This window comes from Heloderma suspectum, chromosome 2 (assembly GCF_057233095.1).
Source record: "Heloderma suspectum isolate Gila_16-S chromosome 2, 16-S_ref, whole genome shotgun sequence".
Classification (NCBI taxonomy): domain Eukaryota; kingdom Metazoa; phylum Chordata; class Lepidosauria; order Squamata; family Helodermatidae; genus Heloderma; species Heloderma suspectum.
Window position 1 is genome coordinate 220,992,005 of NC_139459.1, and position 25,279 is coordinate 221,017,283.

At 45.0% G+C, this 25,279-nt stretch overlaps 1 protein-coding gene across 1 annotated transcript; it reads right to left on the reverse strand.

The window, feature by feature from the left end:
- Positions 1–497: 497 nt before the first annotated feature.
- Positions 498–18,144, reverse strand: TRIM65 (tripartite motif containing 65). Its single transcript, XM_084838129.1, has 6 exons — positions 17,626–18,144; positions 16,110–16,205; positions 15,207–15,440; positions 12,216–12,381; positions 11,391–11,471; positions 498–2,163 (listed from the first exon to the last, which is right to left on the reverse strand). Exons 1-6 carry the CDS (start codon positions 18,070–18,072, stop codon positions 1,559–1,561), a joined length of 1,629 nt encoding a protein of 542 aa, XP_084694255.1. The 5' UTR covers positions 18,073–18,144; the 3' UTR covers positions 498–1,558.
- Between the last annotated feature and the right edge of the window lie 7,135 nt (positions 18,145–25,279).

Consider the following 25,279-nt stretch of genomic DNA (forward strand, 5'->3'; position numbering starts at 1 on the left):
AAGAGCAGGGTGTAGATGCTCTATTTTAGGAAATATCAAACAACAGCCTATATGAGGAACCTGGGCTAAAGCATGGGATAACCTCTCCTTTCTAACACGTCAGGGCAGTCAGGCAGTTTTCAGGGAACTGAAAAGCACAATTGCCCTCCCATCACCTAGTGAAACCATAGCACATTGCTCCAGATCAGCCTTCCCCAACCTGGTGCCCTTGAAAATCTCCCCACCCCTAATTTTCAAGAATTAGTTTTGATTTTCATTACAAAATCATCACTCTGCTTTCCATACATAGGCCTTCATAATAGGTCCCCCCCGCCCTACATATTTCTACCATGATCTTAAGGCCACCCTTCTGAGAACCAGGCTGAATCTGTTGCTCAGAGAGGTCTTGTGGGACTAGGTCCTGCCCAGGTCACAGGCAGAACAGGGAAGTACAGTAAAAGGAAGAACTTTAGTTAGCAAACTAAAAATAAAATAAAATTGGAAAACAAAACAGGAATCCACTTGGCAAGTTTAATTTCCACCTCAAATCCTTTGATGAGAAAACGGAAACAAACAAGAATAGAGTTTACAGTGCCTGCCTTAGACATGTCATCTATAGAGAAAAGTTAAAAATCACATTATTTCCCAGCAAATTTACACACACATACACAGGAAAATAGTTCCTCTCTGGAATCTGCAACTCAAAAGAGTTTTCGGTATGGAAAACTACAGACATTCAGTACACATGCAGTATAAAATTTGGATTTCAGGATAGAGCCATCCCATTACCTACCTGAACCACTGTCTTGTGGTCAGCTCTCGGCCACTACTGTGCCAACTGCTACCACTCTGGTTCTCTGTCAAGCACCTCAAGTCTTTGCTACAGTAGATGCTTAAGTAGGCTGGAAAAAAATAAAAACACGTTCACTCCGCTTCCCTGCTCCCTCTTCATTTCTTGCTTAGTTTCTTAACGGGAGCTGAGATTCTCAGAAAGCCATTTTCTGCACCAAGAAGTGGGTTAATAGGATAGGCAAAGTTCAGTGCCTGGCTAGGTAATTTATATAATTAGCATCTTCTAAGAATTAATCCTCTTGGACATGAGCTGTACCTCTTGTTGGGAGAGGCAGGGAGAGATGGGGGCATGGAACCCACTGAGGAAGGTGGGTATGAGGCAGGAATGTTGAACCTCTTTCAGCCCGAGGGCAGAATTCCATTTCGCAGAAGCTCGGGGGGGGGGGGCACATCTCAGTGGCAGTTGAGGCCAAAGGGACAAGGCCAGAATACTAACATATTTTAGCTTCATGCTCTAATTGCCAGCAACTAATCTTTAGCAGAGGCGTTTCAACCGTTTAGAATGGGGTAAAACATTCACAAAAGGTGGGAAATCACCAAATGATCTGTGCTTGGGGGAAAGGGGGCATTGCTGTCTGGGGAACCCCAGAGAGCTGGATTTGGTCCCCAGGCCTGAGGTTTGGCACCCTTGGAATGAAGGACAGGAATACACTCTCAGTCCTCCACAGACAAGTCTCTTGAGAACTCAACAGATTGATCTTCATTGTTTCAGAGCGATCTGCACCTCTCATGATTTTTCTACTGTGGCAGCAGCTGTTTGCAGGTCGGGAGACATCCCATCCATTATAATGGCTTGGGCTTGTGGCTTTTGGCAAAGAGTCACAGATACACCTTCACAAAGCCAGAAAATTGGTATCAAGGGCTCTGTGAAGATTGTGTTGAAAGCGTGGAGGGGCTTCATATTGTCATCTATGCCATAAAAGGACAGGCGTCCTTGGTCATAGTCCAACAGCACACCAATGAATTTACACAAGGGTTCTTTGATCTTTGTGGACTTCCTGTCGTACCAAGCCACGTAGCAGTCTTCTTGGATATGCAGGCCCCAGGAAAGCTTATCCAGCCCAATAGTGAACATATGACCATCCTGTTTCTTCCTCGTGCTCCTTTTATAAGCTACACCAACTATGGCCGAGTGGCCAGATATCTTGACTTCCCAGTAGCTACTGCCTTGGCTGAAGTTCTGGAGGCACATGACCTGCCATGGCTCAAACCTCTGTGGATCATTTGTTCTCGTGCTGTGAAAACCTTGAGAATGGGTAGCCTTCCGGTTGTGAGCAGAAAATTGCAGATATTTATTAGCTGTAGTTGTATCAAAAGTCAAATTCTGATGATCTGTGGAAGAGACAAGAATACCAGGTTAGGTCAAAAGAGAGAGAATAGCCTTTTGCTATCTCTTCACCAATTCTCCCTGGGATACATTCCATGCAGCAAGTCCACTGAAGAGGAGTGGCAGGACAGAACTGTGATACTGAGATTCAGTATTTAGTGATCCCCAAAACAGGAGGTTAGCATATTATTGGGCAGCCTCTGCTTCACTGTACCTTATCTTACAAACTGCAATTGGAGGACCCATTACTTTGATAAGAAAAAATGTATTTTTGTTTCAATCCTCAATTAATTTATTATTTATTTGCAATATTTGTATACCTCTCCACATCCAAAGATTTCAGAGCAGTGAACAGCAGACAGGGTAGAATAATAAAAAACACCACGTTAAAGTAAATAATATTTGTAAAGGAAACAGAGTTCTGATAAACCCGAGTTTTGATAAACTGCAGCTGGTCACTCAAGGAAAGCCTCCCAAAATAACAATGTCTTCAGGAGGCACTGGAAGCAGCACAATGCTGGTGCCTGCCTGACCTCCAAAGCCAGGGAATTCTATAGGAAAGGGGCCACCACACTGAAGTCTCTTTTTCCTGGTGGACTCCAGTCTGGCCATGGGTCCATGTGGAGCCACCAGGAGCATGCCCTCCGATCACCTCAGTGACTAGGCAGGCTGGTAAGGGAGAAGGAGCTCTCTCAGTTATCCTGGTACCAAGTTTAGGGCTTTGTACACTAGTACTAATACCTTAAACCTGGCCTGGTAGCAAATAGGTAGCCAGTGCAGTTCCCTCAGCAAAAGACTTGCATGTTGAAAAGGGGTAGCTCCCAATAACAGCTGAGCTCCTGCATTCTGCACTACCTCCAGCTTCCAGACCAGCCTTAAGGGCAGCCCCACATAGAGCACATTGCAGTAATCCACTCTTGAGGTTATTAATGCTTGTACCATCATGGCCAAGCTATCCCTGTCCAGGAGAGGCCGAAGCTGGCGAACCAGCCGAATCAGGTAAAACGCACTCTGAGCCACAGTGGCCAATTGGGTCTCCAGCAACAGTGATGGATCTACGAGTACCAGCCTATGCGAGACACTATATCAATAGTCCTAATGACACTAGATATTGGCATTGCCATCCACATACAGAGTGTAGCCGGCTCAGAAGGCCACACCACACCCTGCATATGGAAGGCATTTCTCCCATTGTAGGGCTGCTACAACAGGTCCCTAGTCGTCATTGTTCTTTCCACAGCACATAATTCTGTAAGGTGCTTTTGCTTACTTGTTTCAGTGTTGCACCACATTTGTTTCTAGAATCTCAAGTCCTTCCGCATCCTACAGATTGTGTGTGTGTGTAAGGCGGAGGTGGGAAATACCCCTGCAGCAGATTAGAGATAGGCCCTCGCCCCTCTCTCAGCACTGGGGTAGGGAAAAGGTCTTATGTCCAATCAGCTGCCAATCAGATACAAGACCTTCTTCCTGGGGAGGGGGGGGGCAGGGTCTGGAAAAGAAGTTGGCTGGGTGGATGGGGAATCCCCTGTGGGTTGGCGGTTACCAGAACTGGTATTAGGGGGGCAGGAAGGAACCAGGACTTGCCAGAACACCATTTCCAGCATACTGGGCATGCTGTGGATTTACTGAAGTTGCATTCTAGCATTTCTTCTACTATTGCCTTCCGTGAGTATCAATTATTCTGCCAATCCTGTGAGGCGGCATTCTGAAAGATTAACATGTTAGAATTGCAGGATATTCAATCAAAGAATAAGTGAGAAAGGTTCACAGCACACTTGTGGAAGACTGGAAATTGGCTTCAGAGTCATCAAATAAAAGCTGGGGAAAGTGGGTGCCCTCCATTTCCTTTGGAGCGAGCCCATGAGAGCTGCAGGTCTTGCCTTGTATAACATCACTTGTAGCTGCATAGCTCACAATTGCCTGTGGGAAATCCCCACTCCTTTGCCATGGAGACTATAAAGTGTGTCTCTCTTTGCCAGCAATTCAGCATTCCTTTGCTCAGCTTTCTGCCTTAATGAGGTCATTATTTCCCTCAGGGATACATACCAGAAACCCAAGCAGGGAAAGGGTACAGGCATATAGGCAAGTATATACAGACAAGTGCACGGCTGCTCCACAGTTACTGAAAACAGTTTCTACAGTTGCCAGGAGTAACCAGAACTAAGTATTTCCCCTTTTGATCTTGTTCCACCCTTGCCAGAGGCAAACAGGAGCTGCTCCATTTACTTTAAAGGAAAAAAAGGAGTGAACATCTACTTAACAACTTCCTGATTTTGTGCTAATCTAAGACCAAGAAGCCGCCTTGGAAAGCTCAGGAACCTTAAAAAAAACCCAGGTTAAACCTGCCCATCAACCCCAAAAACAGACTTCTGGAGGCTACTTGGCCTACACTGATGCCACAATTATCACGATCAGTGATAGTGATAGTAACGTGGGACTAGTGATAGTAAGCCCCTTAGGGTGCAATCCTATACATGTTTAGACAGAAAAACGTCCATAGTGGCTGGGGAATGCTGGGAGTTGTAGGACTTTTTAATGTCTAAACATGCATAGGAGTTTGCCCTTCATGCAGTGAGACACTAGGCAATCAAGGGAGCGAATGTCTGCAAAGAATGCACATGCCTTCTCTCCCTTCTTTTTCAACACCTCAGATCAGGAATTCCTCAGCCCCTGTACTACTCTTTCTCCTAAGTTTATGGTTTCTTCCCTCCCTCCCTCTGTGAGGCATATGATCAATATGCAAAGTCCAAGCCACACAGAATGCAAAAGATCTGTCATCAATTCTCCCAGCTTAACAAACTTTAAAACAGGCACAAGGGATTCAAAATTGTATCACAGTAGGAGCATTGGAGCAGGGAGTGTTTTCCCCCTCCCCCTTGCTGTTTTCCGTATCTAAATAGTTCCCTTGCAAAAAAGCTGCTATTAGGAAAACAAAGGGGGAAGAGGTAAAGCCCCCTCCCCAAACACTGGCTGCAATCTCAAAGAATGTGAAATAAAAAGATGTATCATAAAAGCCTGTTCTTCATCTACAAGGCATGCAATATACTCAAATTCTACTGAGGCATGTAATGAATACAAAACCACAAACAGAGGTAAAACTGTGACATTCATTATCTTTGCATTCCATGAGCTGGAATCTGGCAAACAATTTGGAGTCTTGATTTTAAAAACCAAGAGAATAAACTGAATGACTAATCTACATGTGTTCAAAGAAAATCTGGAAAGCGTGCAACAATACCTCCAGGCCCAGCGTATTCCTATGAGCCCACTGAGATCTTCCACAAGTGGACTTCCCATTCATTTTGAAAGGAAAGAAAGCCTCCTGCATCCAGAAGGATGCATTCATGACTACCCCCCTCCTCTGATGTGAATGCTGAAGCTCTCGTGAGCATCAGAGGTTTTCCACACATGAAAACAACAATTAGATCAGGGGAGCAGAACCTCTTTTAACCCAAAGGTTGAATTCCATTTCAGAGGAGATTGCGGGGGGCGGGGGGTGCTAGATTCCAGTGGTGGGTGGAGTTGAACCCAAAAGGGGCAAGACCCAAGGCAAAAGGGCGGGGCCAAAAATCAGCCTATTGTAGCTTAACTCTCTTATTGCCAGTAAGTAACTAAGCATTAGTTACTAAGCATTAGTTACTAAGCATCCCCTTCATGGATCACTGCCTTGTTGTGGCGAAGGGGCTTGCGTAACTCAGTGAAGCCATAAGCTATGCCGTGCAGGGCCACCCAAGTCGGACAGGTCATGGCAGAGAGTTCAGACAAAATGTGGTCCACTGGAGAAGGAAATGGCAACCCACTCCAGTATTCTTGCCAAGAAAACCCCATGGAACGTATCACAGGGCTAAAAGAGATGATGCCGGAAGATGAGCCCCTCAGGTCAGAAGGTGTCCAATATACTACTGGGGAAAAGTAGAGGGTATTTCCAAGCAGCGCCAGAAAGAGTGAAGCGGCTGGGCCAAAGCCGAAAGGACACTCACCTGTGGATGTGTCTGGTGGTGAAAAGAAAATCCGATGCTGTAAAGAACAATATTGTTTAGGAACCTGGAATGTCAGATCAATGAATCAAGGTAAGCTAGAGGTGGTCAAACATGAGATGGCAAGATTGAACATCGACATCTTGCGAATCAGCGAACTAAAATGGACAGGCATGAGCGAATCTAATTCAGGTGACCATCATATCTACTATTGTGGGCAAGAATCCCTTAGAAGAAATGGAGTAGCACTCATAGTCAACAAAAGGGTGGGAAAAGCAGTACTGGGGTACAATCTTAAAAACGACAGAATGATCTCAGTACAAATCCAAGGCAAACCATTCAACATCACAGTAATTCAAGTCTATGCCCCAACCACTGAGGCTGAAGAAGCTGAGGTTGATCGGTTCTATAAAGACCTACAACACCTTCTAGAACTAACACCAAAAAAAGATGTCCTCTTCATCATAGGGGATTGGAATGCTAAAGTAGGAAGTGAAGAAATCACTAGGATAACAGGCAGGCATGGCCTTGGTGCACAAAATGAAGCAGGACAAAAGCTAATAGAGTTTTGCCAAGAGAACACGCTGATCATAGCAAACACTCTTTTCCAACAGCACAAGAGGCGACTCTACACATGGACATCACCAGATGGTCAATATCGAAATCAGATTGATTATGTCCTTTGCAGTCAAACATGGAGAAGCTCTATACAGTCAGTAAAAGCAAGACCTGGAGCTGACTGTGGCTCAGATCATGAGCTTCTTGTTGCAAAATTTCAGCTTAAATTGAAGAACGTAGGGAAAACCACTAAACCATTCAGGTATGACCTAAATCATATCCCTGATGAATAAACAGTGGAGGTGAGGAATCGATTTCAGGGATTAGACCTGATAGACAGAGTGCCTGAGGAACTATGGACGGAGGTTCGTAACATTGTTCAGGAGGCAGCAACTCAATCCATCCCAAAGAAAAAGAAATGCAAGAAAGCCAAGTGGCTGTCTGATGAGGCTTTACAAGTAGCTGAAGAAAGAAGGGAAGCGAAAAGCAAGGGAGAAAGGGGAAGATAGATCCAACTGAATGCAGAGTTCCAGAGAATAGCAAGGAGAGACAAGAAGGCCTTCTTAAATGAACAATGCAGAGAAATCGAGGAAAACAACAGAATGGGAAAGACTAGAGATCTCTTCAAGAACATCGGAAATCTCAAGGGAACGTTCTGTGCAAAGACGGGCATGATAAAGGACAAAGAAGGCAGGGACCTAACAGAAGCAGATGAAATTAAGAAGAGGTGGCAAGAATACACAGAAGAACTATACAGGAAAGATCTGAATGTCCCTCATAGCCATGATAGTGCGGCCACTGAACTTGAGCCGGACATCCTCGAGAGAGAAGTCAAGTGGGCCTTAGGAAGCATTACTAACAACAAAGCTGGCGGAGATGACAGTATTCCAGCTGAGCTATTTAAAATCCTAAAAGATGATGATGTTAAAGTGCTGCACTCAATATGCCAACAAATTTGGAACACTCAACAATGGCCGCAAGACTTGAAAAAGTCAGTTTACATTCCAATTCCAAAGAAGGGCAACGCCAAAGAGTGTTCAAACTACTGCACAATTGCGCTCATTTCACATGCCAGCAAGGTGATGCTCAAAATCCTACAAGCTAGGCTTCAGCAGTATGCGATCCGAGAACTACCGGAAGTACAAGCGGGGTTTCGAAGAGGCAGAGGAACTAGAGATCAAATCGCCAACGTTCGCTGGATCATGGAGAAAGCAAGAGAATTCCAGAAAAACTTCTATTTCTGCTTCATTGACTATGCTAAAGCCTTTGATTGTGTGGATCACAACAAACTGTGGCAAATTCTTAAAGTGATGGGAGTACCAGACCACCTTACCTGTCTCCTGAGAAACCTGTACGAGGGTCAAGAAGCAACAGTAAGAACCAGACATGGAACAACCGAGTGGTTCAAAATTGGGAAAGGAGTACGACAAGGCTGCATATTGTCACCCTGCTTATTTAACTCATATGAAGAGTACATATTGGGAAACGCCGGGTTGGATGAATCACGGGTCGGAATTAAGATTGCCGGGAGAATTATCAACAACCTCCGATATACAGATGATACCACCCTAATGGTAGAAAGTGAAGAGGATCTCAAGAGCCTCTTGTTGAGGGTGAAAGAGGAGAGTGCAAAAGCTGGTTTGAAACTCAACATTAAAAAAACGAAGATCATGGCATCTGGCCCCATCACTTCCTGGCATATAGAAGGGGAAGAAATGGAAGCAGTGACAGATTTTACTTTCTTGGGCTCCAAGATCACCGCAGATGGTGACTGTAGCCATGAAATTAAAAGACTCCTTGGGAGGAAAGCTATGGCAAACCTAGACAGCATAGTAAGAAGCAGAGACATCACCTTGCCGACAAAGGTCCATCTAATCAAAACTATGGTTTTCCCAGTAGTAATGTATGGCTGTGAGAGCTGGACTATAAGGAAGGCTGAGCGCCAAAGAATTGATGCTTTCGAACTGTGGTGCTGGAGAAGACTCTTATGAGTCCCCTGGACTGCAAGGAGGTCAAATCAGTCAATCCTAAAGGAAATCAACCCTGAGTGCTCATTGGAAGGACAGATACTGAAGCTGAAACTCAAATATTTTGGCCACCTAATGCGAAGAGAAAACTCTCTGGAAAAGACCCTGATGCTGGGAAAGACTGAAGGCAAAAGGAGAAGGGGACGACAGAGGATGAGATGGCTAGATAGCATCACCGATGCAATGAATATGAACTTGAGTACACTCCGGGAGAGAGCACAGGACAGGAAGGCCTGGCGTGCTATGGTCCATGGGGTCACGAAGAGTCGGACACGACTGAACAACAACAACAACAACAACAAACTAAGCATTAGGAGAAGCATTTCAACATTTTAGAATGGGGAAGAAACTTCACAGTTGCTGGCAAAACCACCAAACAGCAGGCGATTTGGGGAAGGGGTGTGGCCATGGGATGGGGGTGTAGCCCTCTGGGAAACCTCAGAGGGCCAGTTTGGGACCACAGAAGAGCTGGATTTGGCCCACAGGCCCAAGTTTCTGCATCCCTGAATTAGATTATCATCTTTAAAGAGTCAGAAGTTAAAAAGACACAGAGGATTCCAGTGTTTCAGGACTAAGGCTTGAATTTTAAAATGCTGGTAGATCAGCGGAAAGAACATGCAGGAGGCTGCTTTTTCTCCCCACAACCTCTAGCCCCATAACACACCTGAAAAGTAGCTTCAGAGTGGCAAGGAATACTCCAGAGCAGTTTATCAGAGGGTGCAGGAGAGAGCAAGAAAAACCAGCAGCCCACCCCGAATTGCCTTCTACTTCTGCAAGAAGATCTTTGAAAACAAGCCTAGGGAATTCTCTAGCTTGTCTAGTTGCCCTGCTGCTCTTCTGCAGCTCTTTCCCTCCCTCTCAGTCCTCAAGGTGCTTTTTGCAGCCTCTGTCCAGAGTCACATCCTCTCTTCCCTTCTAAAATATCCTCACACTCCCCCCAAATTCCTGAACTCTGTATATTCCAAAATACTGAATTCAAAAGTGGTCATAAAGATTATGCCGGTTGACACACATTTCTTTGTATCATTTTATTGTAGATGGTGGAACTGGGTTTTTTTGATGCAGAATTTGGACATTTTAGGGACTGCTCTGGTTTGTCCTTTACTACATTCCAGTCAACTGAAATGGCAAAAAAGGTAGAATGTGTTTCTTTTTAGATAAAGGAAGGGTGTGTCAGAAAGCCAGTAACAGAACAGTTTGCTGAAACAACATCCATCCAACCCTTTCAGAATATATTTCTAACAAAAAGACATTTCTATTGCACTTTTGAGCTTACAACCAAATGCTCACTTTCTTGGAAGTTCCACTTAAAACAGTTTGACTTACTTCCAAGCATACATGCATAGGATCAAGCTGTCAGTATCTGAAGTGCTTTCACTCTTTCACTAATTACAAAATTGGCAATTGTCGTATTCATATGGGAAGGAGTATCCCATGTATAAATATTTTTTTTCTGGGGCTTTTCAGCCAAGATGGACTCTCGAAGCAACCAACAATTAAAACCTACAAAGGGACAATATAATTAAGGATATATTGGGGGGGGGTGAATCTCTTCCAGACCCTGGTTTCGGGCCCTTCTCTGGAGAGGAAGGAGGGCAGAAGGAGCTGCAGAGGGTAAAAATGCCATCCTTGGGAGTTTTCATAGGTCACTCTTAAGTACCTCTGAAGTGCTGTTTATGTCACATGGGAATGTTGTTAATGAAGATGGCAAAGATAATTCAATGCTTTTTTTCTTTTTTTTTAGAAGTATAGGTTTTACAGACACTCTACAGAATTCACTTCACCCCGTCATGCAAATACATGCAGAAGCAGGGAGAGTATATTCCAGCTTTTGGGGGGGGGGGGGAACGACACACACACATAAAAAAAAAATCCCCAGGTGCCTATAAGCCATTGGCATAAAAAAGATTGGGGGCTGGAACTTGGTATTGGATTCTCCTACCCTTCTCATGAGTGTTGGGATTTGTAGGACCTGATTGTTGCCTTCTCTTATTCCCTTTGCCTTCACTTCAGTTTTCCCTTAGCTTAGCTTGTTGTCTCAGTACCTTTGGGGACAAACAGCAGCTTGAGAAGGCGGGGGGGGGATATTTTGGGCAAGAAACCAGTGTGGGGCCCACACCTATGGCTCTTTTTCTTTAAAGCGTGGCCAGTTTAAGCACAGGTTTTTTGTTTGTTTTTAAAAGCACAAGTAGATTAATATGTAGTTTGGCTCTCAGCCCCACCGTACCTTCAGTTCACCTTGACTTGGACTAGCCACCTGGCTGCTGCCTCCTCCAATGGTGTGTGGGTGGGCATGAGTCACAGAGTAGTCTACTTTCATGAGCAGTGTGATGTGGGAGCTGCACATTCATGCAACGTGATGGCTCCCCTTCCATGACGAGTAAAACAATCACAAGTTGTGTTTCCTTCTTTTAATGGAAGAGGAGCTGCATCTTGTGTGACTTTGCAGCTTCCGTGTCGTGCTGCTGATATGAACAGACTGCCCTGCAAGCATTTCTTCCCTCTCAAATCAGCCACCAGACATATTGTGGTAGCCAACTGAGAGCTGAGAGACAGAATTCATCATCCAAATGTTAGGACCAGAGGGAAACACCTTTGCATATACTAGTGCACTTCTGACTCTACTTCCCTGCTTTAGTAGCTGTGTGTAAGAGCCAGGAAGTTTCATACCCTTTAGAAGGTGTGTTCTTAACTCGTTCTCTGGAAGACGCAATCCAGCCCTCCTCACAATTACCTTCGACTCTGGTGAGACTGCAAAGTGAGAAAGAAAAAAGGAAACCTCAATAGCAGGAAGAAAGGAAAAGTTCTCTTAAAGCAGTGATTTCCAAATAGGAGACAAGTCAAGACCCAGCAATGGGTTGTGGAAGCCTGTTACAGATGCATCATTATAGGTTTTAGTAGGGAGAGGAAAGCAATTTCTTGGAGGGAGAGACAAAATCCACAACAAGGTTCAAAAACAGCAAGATCAATTTTTGCTTTAAAAAAGCAGTGAACTTAAAAGACAATTCCACACAGTTATTTTTTACTTCATAATAACCAGATATACAAGTGATCTCATGGAATAATCAATTGTGGTCTGAAACAAAGCTCCCGCCACTGTCTCTGGTGAAATGTCATATAATTATAGTTTCTATACCAACATGCTTTGCAATTCACATCGTATACCAGGAGGGACAACTTGTGGCACTCCACATGTTTTGGCCTACAACTCCATGAACTCTCACCATTGGCTATGGTGGCTAGGGCCGATGGGAATTGTAGGCCAAAACATCTGGAAGACAATGTTGCCCACCCAGTCCTATATTATGCAACAGGATACCCCATTTGTAGGTTTGCTAACTATTTGTTGTAGGGGATAATTTATCAACAAAATAATTTTCTTTTATAGTAATGCCTAAACCTCCAGTGGCCTTTACTACAAAGGAAACTGAATTAACTGATCCCCCAGAGGCAACCCTGAATTTCCCACAGCTCATAAAACAGGTTCATCATTACTTGGTGCGTCAGGCACTTGTGTATTCATGGAATTTGACAGACACTTTTGCAAAAAGCTGGAGGCTTCATTGAAGAACTGCGTGATGGCATCCACACTGCTGGCCAAGTTGAATACAACAGCTGGAGGCGCTTCCAAGGTGCCAGGAGGAGGAAGGAGATACAGTTCCTACAAGGAATTGGAAATATACATAGGAATCACAAAGCTTGATTACCCTATGAGAGCAGAGCTGATTTCTGGCCTGTTAATATGTAATGGATCCTGAAAGTCTCAAGCTAGGCGTCTCCACATTCTCCTCCTCCTGCCCAGCTTTGCTGGGTTCTCCTTCACCCATCCCCCCACCCGCTCTCCAGTCAGTCACCACTCACCTGGTAGCTTCTCCTCCTCTATGCCTCACAAACTGTGCCTTCCCAAGTGTGAAAAAAACAACTAAGCAGGGGTATGTTTAGCAGTCGTTCAGGAGGGCTGCCGTATTTAACGCTTCCTCTTTTATCCCCATACCCATATACCTCCACTTTAAGGGTGCGATCTTCATTGTCAGACTGCAAGGGGTTGGCAGGGACTTGTTTTTTTGGTTCCTTGCTATTTCTAACTTGTGCAGTATCTAGCACAACATTAGACAATTCCTCCCTGATTTCCCAATAAGAACATCTGCATGTTCCTCTGCTCTGCCTTCTACAGAGAGTTGGCCTTGTCTCAGCGGTGGACAGAAGCACCCTGGAAAGGTATGTGGAGGACCCTGCACTGGTAACATTCATATCAAGAGAACCAGAATTGATCAAGCACTCAGACTGTTGAATGGTTCAGGAAGGACTGCAGCTGGTTCACCTTAAAGATGAACATATTCATTATGGCATAAACTCTTGTGTCCACTTCGTCCGATGCATGAACTGTTAACCTCAAATTTGCAGATTTATATACACACGCTGGGGCAGTGGTGGCGGTGAATTGTAAACAGTGAGGTCAAAGGGAGATGCACGTGAAGTGCAGAAAGTACGGACAATTTCCCTCTCTTTTTATAATTTGTTGTTGTTGAAATTTCACATAAAGCAAAACAATGACCATTACCTTAACAACTGCCACTGTCCCCCCCCCCCGCCCGCCTCCAGAGGGGCGGACAACGGGGTGGCAGAAAGAATAAAGGGGTGGCCCTGGCCACTTTTGGCTCTGGCCCTAGCCACTGCTGGCTTCAGCCATGCGCCCGGCCAGCCTATGGACCCTGACAGATGACTGCTGAAGTAATGTGGCCCTTGATGGAAGAAAAGTTCCCCGTCCCACCCTTATATGAAAGAGTCTCTGGAGCTTGGCACTCAGCAGAAAGCTCTGAGGATCCAAGGTCGTCTCTTCACAATATTCCAGTTGCATCATTGTTACATATTAAATAAACACATAGTCCAGCCTGCTAATAGTCACCAAGGTTCAGACCGCGAGTTACATTATTTCAAATATTGTTCTGTTATGTGTCAGAAAAAGGTGACTGTGCTTCAGGAAGTGAGGAACAGAATGGGCAGCCAGCAACTCAAATCCAGAACATGTGGTCCATTCCAGCAGGCTGTAATAGAGGGAGATGAGAGGGAAGCAGGCCAATTCCACCAGCCCTGCTGAAAGACTTAATTTTTTCTTCTTCCCTTTCTTTGTTTGTCATGTCCTTTTGGACTGTAAGGCTGCAGGCAGGGACAGTCTTGTTTTACTAATTGCATGTAAGCTGCTCTGGCAACATTTTTGGCTGAAAGGCAGGATAAAAACATTTAAAATAAAATAAAACTCTTGTTTAGGAGCACGTTCCATTGTTCGTTTGCACAACAATGGCCAAAATATGCACTAGTGTAAAAAGTTTCCTATTACCAAGCATTGAGGCTAAGCTTGCCAACACTGGCCAAGTGGAAAATCCAAGAATGTAAGCACTGCCTGGCAGGATCAGGGATCAGCATCCAATGGTAGCCAGCCAAATGCCCCTGGAAGTTCACAAGCAGAACATGATGGCAATCTGGTTGTCACCTGTTAGTCCTCACCACAGAATCTTCCAGGCTACCCAGTCAGACCAGTTTTAAAAATGTGCCTATACATGGAGAAGAATGGAAAGGATTCTGTCTTCTCTCTCAGACGGAGGGTGTTTGGGTGATGGCCATGCCCTTCTGTAAGTAGGTGGTATGTTGATCCAAGCATTATTCCTATACAGCCCTTCTCCAGTTGACTTGGGTTGAGCAAATATGACTAGGAAGGGGGATTGGCAGGGCCAGCCCTGCCATTAGGCAGAGTGAGGAAGCTGTCTCAGGCAGCTGATTTTGGCTGTCTTGAAAGCACAGCAAACTAGTAGCGATTTAGATTATGGGATTTTTATTGCTAGGGAAGGGAAAGAGGTGCTCACAAGATTTTCTGCCTCAGGTGCCAAAATAATATGACCAGCCCTGGCTGCTATGCATCGTGACCCTGGGAGTGGGGGTGCCATTTACAGTTTCATTTAATTTCATTTATGGCATTTCTATACTGCCCAATAGCCTAAGTTCTCTGATTAAAACCTTAAAAATACAATATATTAACATAATATAAAACCATTTGCATACAAAAATATAAAACAATTTTGCACAATTAAAATCCCAGGACCCGTTAAAAATCTTATAATATGCTGTCAAATGCCTGGGAGTAGAAGAATGTCTTAACCTGGCACCGGAAAGATGACCATGTTGGTGCCAGGCGAGCCTCACTGGAGAGAGTGTTCCATAATGGAGGGGGTCTACCACTGAGAGGGCCCTTGTTGCCATTCTTCAAACCTCCTTCACAGGAGGCACTTGGAGGAGGGCCTCAGATGAAGATCATGCTTCATGCTGCTATGGGCAGCAAATGTCTTGGAACATCCCTGAGGACTGGGTAGCTTGTTTTAGATATCCTCATCCCTGAAGCCTAGCCCAGTGAAGGAGCTGCTTTCCATGTGCATGCTAACCAACGGCAACAGCTCTCACTACATAGGCACCAGGTATATATATATTACGTACCTCCAGAAACTGCATATCATCAGCATAGGTCAGCAGCCCTTCTGCCTTCTTGTTGTGTTGACTAACAGCATCCAGCTGGTTCCGCAGCCGATTCCAGTTCTCTTCCATTTGGCCTAGGGCAGCAGCCTGCTCACTTTCGATCCTCTCCACGGCCTTCCGCTGACATTCCTTCAGGGCTTCCATGAGATGGCCAAACTTTTGCAAAACCCCTGATTTGAACTTCTCTGAGGAATCCTGGATGAAAAGGAAGGAAACAGCAAATTCAAAGCAGGGGGATATTTCCACTGAAGCAGCAGCTGCAGCCATTTCCCTCACCATTCTGCATTCCTTAGGGCTCCATAAGTCCCTCTCAGTGACAAGAAGAAAAGGAAAATGGGGCAGGGGGAGGCAAAGGAAAAAGGGGTGATCTTTACCTTAAGCTGTTAAAACTGGGGTACAGAACCTCTTGGAGCCTGAGGGCCAAATTCCATTTCAGATAAACTCAGGGTGTGTGTGTGTGTGTGTTACAGTGGTGGGTGGGGTCTGAAAGCAAAAGCGGTGGGGCCAAAACCACCAGCATATTGTAGCTTAAAGCTCTTACTGCTAGTAACTAACCCTTAGGAGAGGCATCCCAACTGTCTAGAACAGGGAACAAACTGCACAAAAGCCAGGAAATCAGCAAACAATCAATGGCTGGGGGAAGAGGCGTGGCCTTCTGGGGAACCTTGGAGGGCCAGAATTGGCCTGTGGACCTGAGATTCTGCACCCCTGTGTTAAAGGAAGGGAAATGCAGAAAGCCCACTTGCTCATGCAGGAGCCGCAATTTTAACTGCGACTGCTGCCAGACGGGGCGCAGACAAAAAGCAAGTTTTTTCTACCAGAGGCACTGCCTGGCCTCATTGTGGTGCGGTCTGTGGACTCTACCTTAATGCTGGCTATCTGCTGCTCCAGTTTCTGGATTTCTTCAGCAATCCTTTCTGCCTCCTTTTGAGTTTTCTCCAGTGTTTCTTTTATAGACTCCTGCCAAAGGATTCAAAAAGGTTTAAATACACAAGCACTTCATTCTGACTCAGGTACACCTCCTCCAGCCCCTCTGTTTCACCTTCACAAGGAAGCTGGCAAATTTGTCCAAATGTGTTTTGCATTTATTCCTTTGGAAGGATCCAGTTCTGTCAATCTCACCCTGCTATAGGTCGGAAGTGGCCACCTATCTAGTTAGGATTGCGCCCTTAAACACCTGTTAGGACACATCTATACTGCAAACCTATATCTATTTTATAATTTCCAAGGCTTCTCCTGCAAATCCCAGGAGGTGTAGTTTGGCAAGGCACTGGCTGAGAGTTTTGCTAGAATGCCCTGGCACCCCTGGCAGAGCAAGGAATGATGGTTAAATCTAAAGCTGCAGTGTAGATATACACTTAATGTAAATTGGCCAAACATGTTGCCATTTCTGTCAAGGCCTATTTTTGCCGTCTACTTGTTGCACTGTAGATACATTTGCCATTTTGCATTTGGTGTAATTGCATCATTCAGCAGAAGCCATTTCTCCATGATGGGGGAAGGTGAATCACACAGCCTCTTTGGCTGGACAAAAAAGAAGGGAACCTACTAAGAGCAGGGTGCATGCATCTTATGGTAATTGGATATTTGTGGACATGCCCCAGTTTTAGGCCTAGATGTGCTAAGGCATGGGAGTACTGAACAGTCGCAAGGAACTGGAGTAATGAACAGTGTGCAGGGTGAATACTTAATTTTAAAATGGGAGCCCTGAAGATCAGTTTGTCAGCATGTCCTAGGCAAGAGAAACAAGCACGTGCTGGGAAACCAAAAGCCTAATGCAGTCTTCCCCAACCTAGAGCTGTCCTGATGTGCAAGACTGCAATTCCCATAATCTGCACTGACTGGGGATGCTTGCAGTTGTGGTCCAACACATCTGAAGGGCTCCAGGTGAGGGAAGACTGGCCTAATCCTATACAGCAGGGATGCAGAACCTCTCTCAGCCTGAGGGCCAAATTCCATGTCAGAGAAGCTCCTGGGGCCTGCATCCCAGTGGTGGCTGGAGCCCAAGTCAAATGAGGTATAGCCAAAAACACCAGCATATTTCAGCTTTTATTTCTTCTTGCTAGTAACTAAGACTTAGGAGAGGCATTTCAACCTTTTAAAATGTGGGGGAGGGGGAAGCCTGCACAAAGATGGAGAAACAACCAAATGCTCAGCGGTGGTGGTAGGGGAGGGGGCGTGGCCAGGGGAAAGAGAGCCAGATTAGGACCCAGGGCCTGAGGTTCTGCGTCCTGGCGATACAGTGTTAGAAGTGCCTAAACCTGCATAGGGCTGGGTTGTATGTTATGGGTTATGTTGCTTCATGGCCAGTTCTGGCAACGTTTTGTGTGCAAAAAGCCCTTGTGAAGGAGGTGTTCATCCCTCCTCCCACTCTCCATACCTCTTTTGTCTTCCTCTCGTCTTCAAAGAGGACCTTCTGGTGGTTCTGGCACTGCTTCATGGTGCACACGCAGCAGATGCCCCGCTTCTCTGTCTTACAGTAGAGCTCCAATGGCCAACCGTGGCTCGGGCACTTCCTTCCTTGAGCAGCCGGGGTCCCCTCAGCCACCGCTGCCCCCTGCACGTCTTCTAATTTAAGAAACTCTATCAGACTGTCCAGTTTCACTGTCTTGCTGAGCTCAGGCTTCTCTGCAAAGCTTTTCCGGCATTCGGGGCAAGTGTACAGCTTCTGCTGGCCCGCAGGCCCTTTCTCACCGTCCCAATAGCTGTTGATGCACTTCTCACAGAAACTGTGCCCACAGGGCACAGTCACTGGGGTGGTAAACGTCTCCAAACAAATACAGCAGGCCAGTTTCTCCTCCAGTTTCTGTGAGCCTCGAGAAGCCATTCTGTCTGCTGAGCAACTACAGCCGAGGGGAAAACGAAAGCCAGACAGCCAAAAAGAAGAGCTCACATGAGGGAGGGCTGGGCAAAGAAAGAATGGCATACAGCCAAGCAGGCTTTTAAAGAGACAACCACAACAGCTTTGGTGGCATGAAGAACATCTCCTTTCCATACAGTTTTGTATTTTATATGTTTAACTGTTATGTGGCATTTTAGTTTTTTAACTGCCTATAATCTGCCCAGTAACTGCTTTCTGGGTAGATTACAAATGTAATTAATTAATGGGGGGAGGGGAGAAAGAGCTGTGGGGTTCTGACTGAAATTTCTCCCCTACCCCCTGTGGTAAGAGGGCAGAATGGCCCCCCCAGGTCATGTCTAGTGCTGGTCCAATGAAGCCATAGACACCGGGTAAAGGTCCAATGCATTTTATTGCTGCAGCAAGGCTGAGTACAAGAAAATATACTCCAGCCCCGAGGAAACCTCAGGCTGGTCTTTTATAGCTAGCTGGAGTTACATAGGCGAAAGAACGCAAGCGTCAGTAATTTTCCACATTGCTGCACAGACTATAGTTGATGTACTGGGCAGTAGACAAAACTGTTACTTTAGCACTTAGCAGGCATTACAAACTGTTAGGCAGACTTTTCTCAACTTGGCCATACAGTCAAGACATGTTCTTATCTGATGCACACTGGGGGGGGGGGGGCGTTGTGGTTACATGTTCTCACTCAAACAGTTCATTTCTTGGAACATTTCTTGCTACTGTGACAGCTAAAAGTATATAAACAGCATAACAATCCCATCAGCCTTAGCTAAGGTTACATAACGAACAAAGATGGAGTCACTTTGGTCAAGCTAATAACAACAGTTCTAACCTTATATGGTCAAGCCTCTGAACCCTAACTGTTGAGATTATACAAGGAAATGGGGAAGGAACTTCTTTGCGCATCTCACCCCATACATTAAAAGGCAACCTTATAAAGCATTGCTGCCTATTTTGGAAGAGGACACGGGTCCTTTCAAATGGCCTGGGTTAAGCATATCTCAGCAACTGCCTCCTCCCAGATGAACCTACTCAAGATGGTTGCTGAAGGGCCTCAAACTGTGAGCAGAGATTTGGGGCAGGGCAGGGGACACTTTTCAATTGTGCCTAAACTAAGGAATAATGGAAAGTTATCAAATGTTTGTCTGGTCCCATCCTTGCCCGCTTTTAAATGTTTTATTCCAGGGGGTATTTTTAGATAGAGCCTTTGACAATATGTTGTCTGTTTGCCATCTGCTGATACTGGTTTTGTGACTTTTTAACTGTTTGTTATATGCCCTTATTCTTGCATTTCACTGTTTTAAACTTTTATTGTAAGCTGCCCAGAGGACAAATTATTGAGCAGCACATAAATAGAACAAATTGATATGCCGAAACAAAACAATAAACCAACACAATAAACCAAAACAGACTTGTTTTCTCCAAGGGCATAAAGTCTTTTGCAGACTCATTAGATGTTCTTAACTCTTCTCTCCATACTTATTGAACTTTTTGCTCTATGATGCGCTCTTCTGGGTGCACTTGTTATTCCACATCATTCCAGCCAAGAAGCAGACTAACCATAAACTCCAACAAATCAGAAGATACTCAGATTTGCTATGAAAGCCCCAGCACACACTCTTCCACAACATAATTGTCTTGCTAGATAAGATCTGTTCTGCAATGGCCAACCAGCCAGCCATTCCTGAAGAGCTCACAAGGCATGATTGCAACAGTTGTCCTCTGGTAAATCAGATCCCATTCCCAATTAGTTTCCCTTTTCCTACGGTTTTTCCAAATTTATAGCATTACTTTTGTGATAGAATGCTTACACCTAGACATTAGACCAAATGTAAGAGTACTGTAATCTTATGCTACTTGTTCTTTTTCCATTCCTTTCCTAATTCCTCATTTGAAATTGCCTCTCACTGTAGAGCCCGTTTTGCCAAAACTTTCAGTGAGTTTTCCATTATGATCGTCAGCTCTTTATTCTTGGGTGACTCTGGGATAATTTAGACCTTATCAAGTCTTTGTGCAAGGTTAGGGATTTTTTTTGTGTGCCAATGCGTATGTTTTTGCTCATACTTACACAGAATTTTCCAGCCAGCCTGTCATCCAAGCCATGTAGTCTAAAGGAATCTCTTCAAGTTCTTCACAGTCTGCTTGGGATTTTATCATCCTTAACCATTCTGTCATTTGCAAATTTGTCTACCTCACTACCTATCCTGACTCAAGAAGTTTACAAATGTTAAATAGCACTAGATCCATGGGCCCCACTGTTTACTTCCCTCCATTATGAAAACAAACTTATTTCTATACTCTGCTTTCCTGGAGATTTCACAGTCCTTTCCCTTAAAAACAAACATGAAGTACCAGTATTTGACATTCATGACGTCTGGAGGAATACTTTGCCTAATAAATATTTTTAAGCTATGAGGCATTTGAGTTGCAGAGTTCATTACAAAGAAGAGCTATGGAACACCTATTATGTTATGTGGTAGGTCAGTGTTTTGGAATAAGAAACAAGCACACTGGTTAATCTAAGCATTGTAATCAGAGTATCATATACACAAAAGCAGGTGAACAGTTCATTCCCTTATCTTGCTTTCCATATCCAGCAAGAACCTTTTTACTCCCTCACAGATGATCTTATGCTCCCAAAAGGTAAAGAAATACCCAACTGTTGAAGTTACATTATGGAAAATGGGCTCTTCACACTGATTTATTTATTTATTTATTCATTCATTCATTCATTCATTCCATTCCATTTCTATACCGCCCAATAGCCGAAGCTCTCTGAGAAACAAACATGAGAACTAAATTAATGGCAATGCAAGACATACATCCAGAGCTTTACTGTAAGTTTCATTTGGTTTTATTCCTGCCTCCCAGCTGAGCAGAGCAGAGCACAGCACAGCAAGCTGCTCCAGGGACTACAGAAGCAAGCAAGCTCCCAGAGAGCGAGCGACCAGAGCGAGCAAACAGGGGGAGCAAAAAGGAGTTGGCCAGGGGAGTTCGGCAGGGGAGGTCAAGGGGGAGGCCCCTAACGTTTGTTTTTTTTCCCCGTTTTTTTTCCATTTTATTTTTAACTAACTTTTTTCCATTTATTTGTCTTGTAACACACACTTTCACACAAGTGGTACTCTGCTTTTAACCTCTACTAAGTACAGGAACAGGCACAGGCTAGTCTAGTCTAGAACAATCACAAAGCTAGACACAAAAAGGGAAAAGAGGCTATGGAAGGACAAGACTCTCCAGTGGTGGTGACCTGCAAGGTGTGTGCAATGTTTGTTTTTTTGCCTGAGAAAAACATGGCCTACACCTGCAACAAGTGCAAGTTGATTACGCTGCTGGAAGAAAAAGTAAGTGGACTGGAGTGGTGACTGTTGACCCTCCGGGGAATAAGAGAACACGAAGAGTTCTTGGACAGAATGGAGGAACTTCAGCAGCAAAGGGAAGACCAGAAGCTTGAAGAGCAACAGCAAGATGTGGCAGTGGGAAATGCTGAGGTGAAGAAAAATGGAGTAGAGGATACTCCTTGGAAAAGGGTGACAGTTAGGAGAAGAAGAACTAGACGCCACTCTGCACCAGTGGAAGCAGTGGAGCTGTGGAACCGATTCCAGGTACTTGCGGATGAGACTGGAGGACAGCCTGCAGAGGAAGAATTACAGGGGAACCTACATGAGAGTGAGCAAGAGGCTGAAGGTCAGTCAAACAGAGGCAATGAAACCCAGACCTACAACAAGAAGAAGAGAAGAGTGGTAGTAGTGGGAGACTCCTTGCTGCGTGGGATCGAGACCCAAGTATGTTGCGAAGACCCGTGGACTCGCCAGGTATGTTGTCTGCCCGGGAGGACGAATTAGAGATGTGACTGAAATGTTGCCTGCACTCATAAAGCCCACTGACAGGTATCCCTTTCTTCTCATCCATGTGGGAACAAATGATACCTCCAAGCGAAGCTACGAAGAAATCACGTCAGACTTTGAAGCTCTGGGAAGGAAACTCAAGAACTTTGGGGCCCAGATAGTTTTCTCATCCATCCTTCCAGTAGTTAGAAGAGGGATAGAAAGGGAACAAAAAATACTCCGGGTGAATGACTGGCTACGAAGGTGGTGCCGATGAGAGAAATTTGGATTCTGGGACCACAGGCTATACTTCCTGGAAGATGGGCTGTTGGCAAGGGACGGGTTGCACCTCACAAAAGATGGGAAGAATGTGTTTGGCCACAGCATGAAGAACTTCATGAGGGCTTTAAACTGAATCCTACGGGGAAGGGAGATGTATTGTTGGGGGTAACAATGGACGTAGGCGCATGCACTGCAACAGAGAGAACAGCTCTGATAGCGCCCAATAATAGTCTTCAGACACATGTAGGAAGAAAGCCAGACTATGAAGCACATAGTCTTCGATGTCTATATACTAATGGCCAGAGTATGGAAAACAAACAGAACCAACTTAAACTCTTAATACAGGCGGGAAATTATGACTTGATAGGTATGACTGTGAGACTTGGTGGGATGACTCTCATGACTGGAATACAGCAATTGAAGGATATAACTTGTTCAAAAAGAACAGGAGGAACAGAAAGGGAGGTGGGGTTGCACTGTATATGAAAAATACATATCTCTGCACAGAAATACAGGAGGAGGAGCTTGGTAGCCCCATCGAGAGCATCTGGATCAAAATAAATGGAGCAAAGAATAAAAGGAACCTGGTGGTTGGAGTCTACTACTGGCCACCCAATCAAGGAGAAGACGAGGATGAAACGTTTGAAAAGCAAATAGCCAATGTTTCAAGGAAGCATGATGTAGTAGTAATGGGGGGCTTCAATTTCCCCGATATTTGTTGGGAGACAAATTCTGCAAAACATGGCCCCTCCAGGAAATTCCTGACTTGTGTGGTGGATAACTTCCTCCTACAGAAGGTAGAGGAAGGAACTAGAGGATTGGCTATCCTTGACTTGATCCTAACCAACAGAGATGACTTAGTGGATAAAGGAGCAGTTACAGGAACTTTGGGGGAAAGCGACCGTGTTGCACTTGAGTTCTTGGTTCTAAGGGAAGCAAAAGCCGAGTGTTGTCAAACGCGTACCCTGGATTTTAGGAAAGCTGATTTTAATAAACTCAGAACAATGATCAGTAAGGTCCCATGGCAAGCGACGCTAACGAGAAAAGAAGTCCAAGATGGGTGGGAGCTTTTAAAAAAGGAAATTCTCAAGGCACAATCACAAACAATTCCAACAAGAAGAAAAGGTGGAAGACAACAGAAGAAGCCAATGTGGCTTCACAAAAAGCTTAGGGATGACCTGAAAACAAAAAAGCACACATATAGGAAGTGGAAAGAAGGCCAAGTAACAAAGGAAGAGTACAGGCAGGTAGCACAGAATTGCAGGGATGGTGTCAGGAACGAGCTAAAGCTGAGAACGAGCTGAGGTTAGCGAGGGATGCTAAAAACAACAAAAAGGCTTTCTTCAGCTACGTGCATAGTAAAAGGCAGAGGAAAGAAATGGTTGTTCAGCTATTAAATAAGGATGGCAAAACGATAACAGATGACAAAGAAAAGGCAGAGGTGCTCAATTCCTACTTTGGCTCAGTCTTCTCCCAAAAGAGGGTCTATGACCCACCTGGCAAAGTCGAAGTGCAGGCTGAAGGGGCAGGATTGCTGCTTGAGATTGATAGGCACACGGTCAAGGAACACCTAATGACTTTGAATGAGTTCAAATCTCCAGGGCCAGATGAACTGCATCCTAGAGTAATAAAGGAACTGGCAGAAGGACTCTCAGAACCGCTGTCTATTCTCTTTGAGAAATCATGGAGGACGGGGGAAGTGCCAGATGACTGGAGGAGGGCTAATGTTGTCCCTATCTTCAGAAAGGGTATAAAGGAGGAACCTGGGAACTACAGACATCAATCCCTGGGAAAATTCTGGAGCAGATGATAAAGCGATCCATCTGGAAGCACCTTGAAAACAATGCCGTGATTACTTGAAGCCAACATGGATTTGTCAAGAACAAGTCCTGCCAGACAAATCTGATCTCAGTTTTTGATCAAGTAACCTCCCTTGTAGACCGTGGGAATGCTGTAGACATCATATACCTCGACTTCAGCAAAGCTTTTGACGAAGTGCCCCATGATATCCTGATGAGCAAACTAGCTCAAAGTGGGCTAGATGAAACAACGATCCGGTGGATCCACAGTTGGCTACAGAATTGGACTCAAAGAGTGCTTATCAATGGGACCTTCTCCAACTGTGGAGAAGTAACGAGTGGGGTACCGCAGGGCTCAGTCCTGGGCCCAGTGCTCTTCAACATTTGTATTAATGACTTGGAGGAGGAGGTGCAGGGAATGCTGATCAAATTTGCAGATGACACCAAATTGGGCGGGATAGCTAATACTTTGGAAGACAGAAACAAAATACAAAGTGATCTTGATAGACTGGAGCGCTGGGCAGAAAACAACAGAATGACATTTAATAAGGATAAATGCCAAGTTCTGCACCTAGGAAAAAGAAACCAAATGCACAGTTACAAGATGGGGGATACGTGGCTCAACAACACTACAAGCGAGAAGGATCTTGGAATTGTTGCAGATCACAAGCTGAATATGAGCCAACAATGTGATGTGGCTGCAAAAAAGGCAAATGCTATTTTGGGCTCCATTAATAGAAGCATAGCTTCCAAATCCCGGGAAGTACTAGTTCCCCTCTACTCAGCACTGGTTAGGCCTCATCTGGAGTCCTGTGTCCAGTTCTGGGCACCACACTTTAAGAAGGATGCAGACAAACTGGAGAGGGTTCAGAGGAGGGCAACAAAGATGATCAGAGGACTGGAAACAAAGCCCTATGAAGAGAGACTGAAAGAACTGGGCATGTTTCGCTTTGAGAAGAGAAGACTGAGGGGAGATATGATAGCACTCTTCAAGTACTTGAAAGGTTGTCACAGAGAAGGCCAGGATCTCTTCTTGATCATCCCAGAGTGCAGGACACGGAATAATGGGCTCAAGTTGCAGGAAGCCAGATTCCGGCTGAACATCAGGAAAAACTTCCTGACTGTTAGAGCAATACGACAATGGAACCAATTACCTAGGGAGGTGGTGGGCTCTCCCACACTGGAGGCGTTCAAGGCGAGGCTGGACAGCCATCTGTCGGGGATGCTCTGACTTGGATTCCTGCATTGGGCAGGGGGTTGGACTCG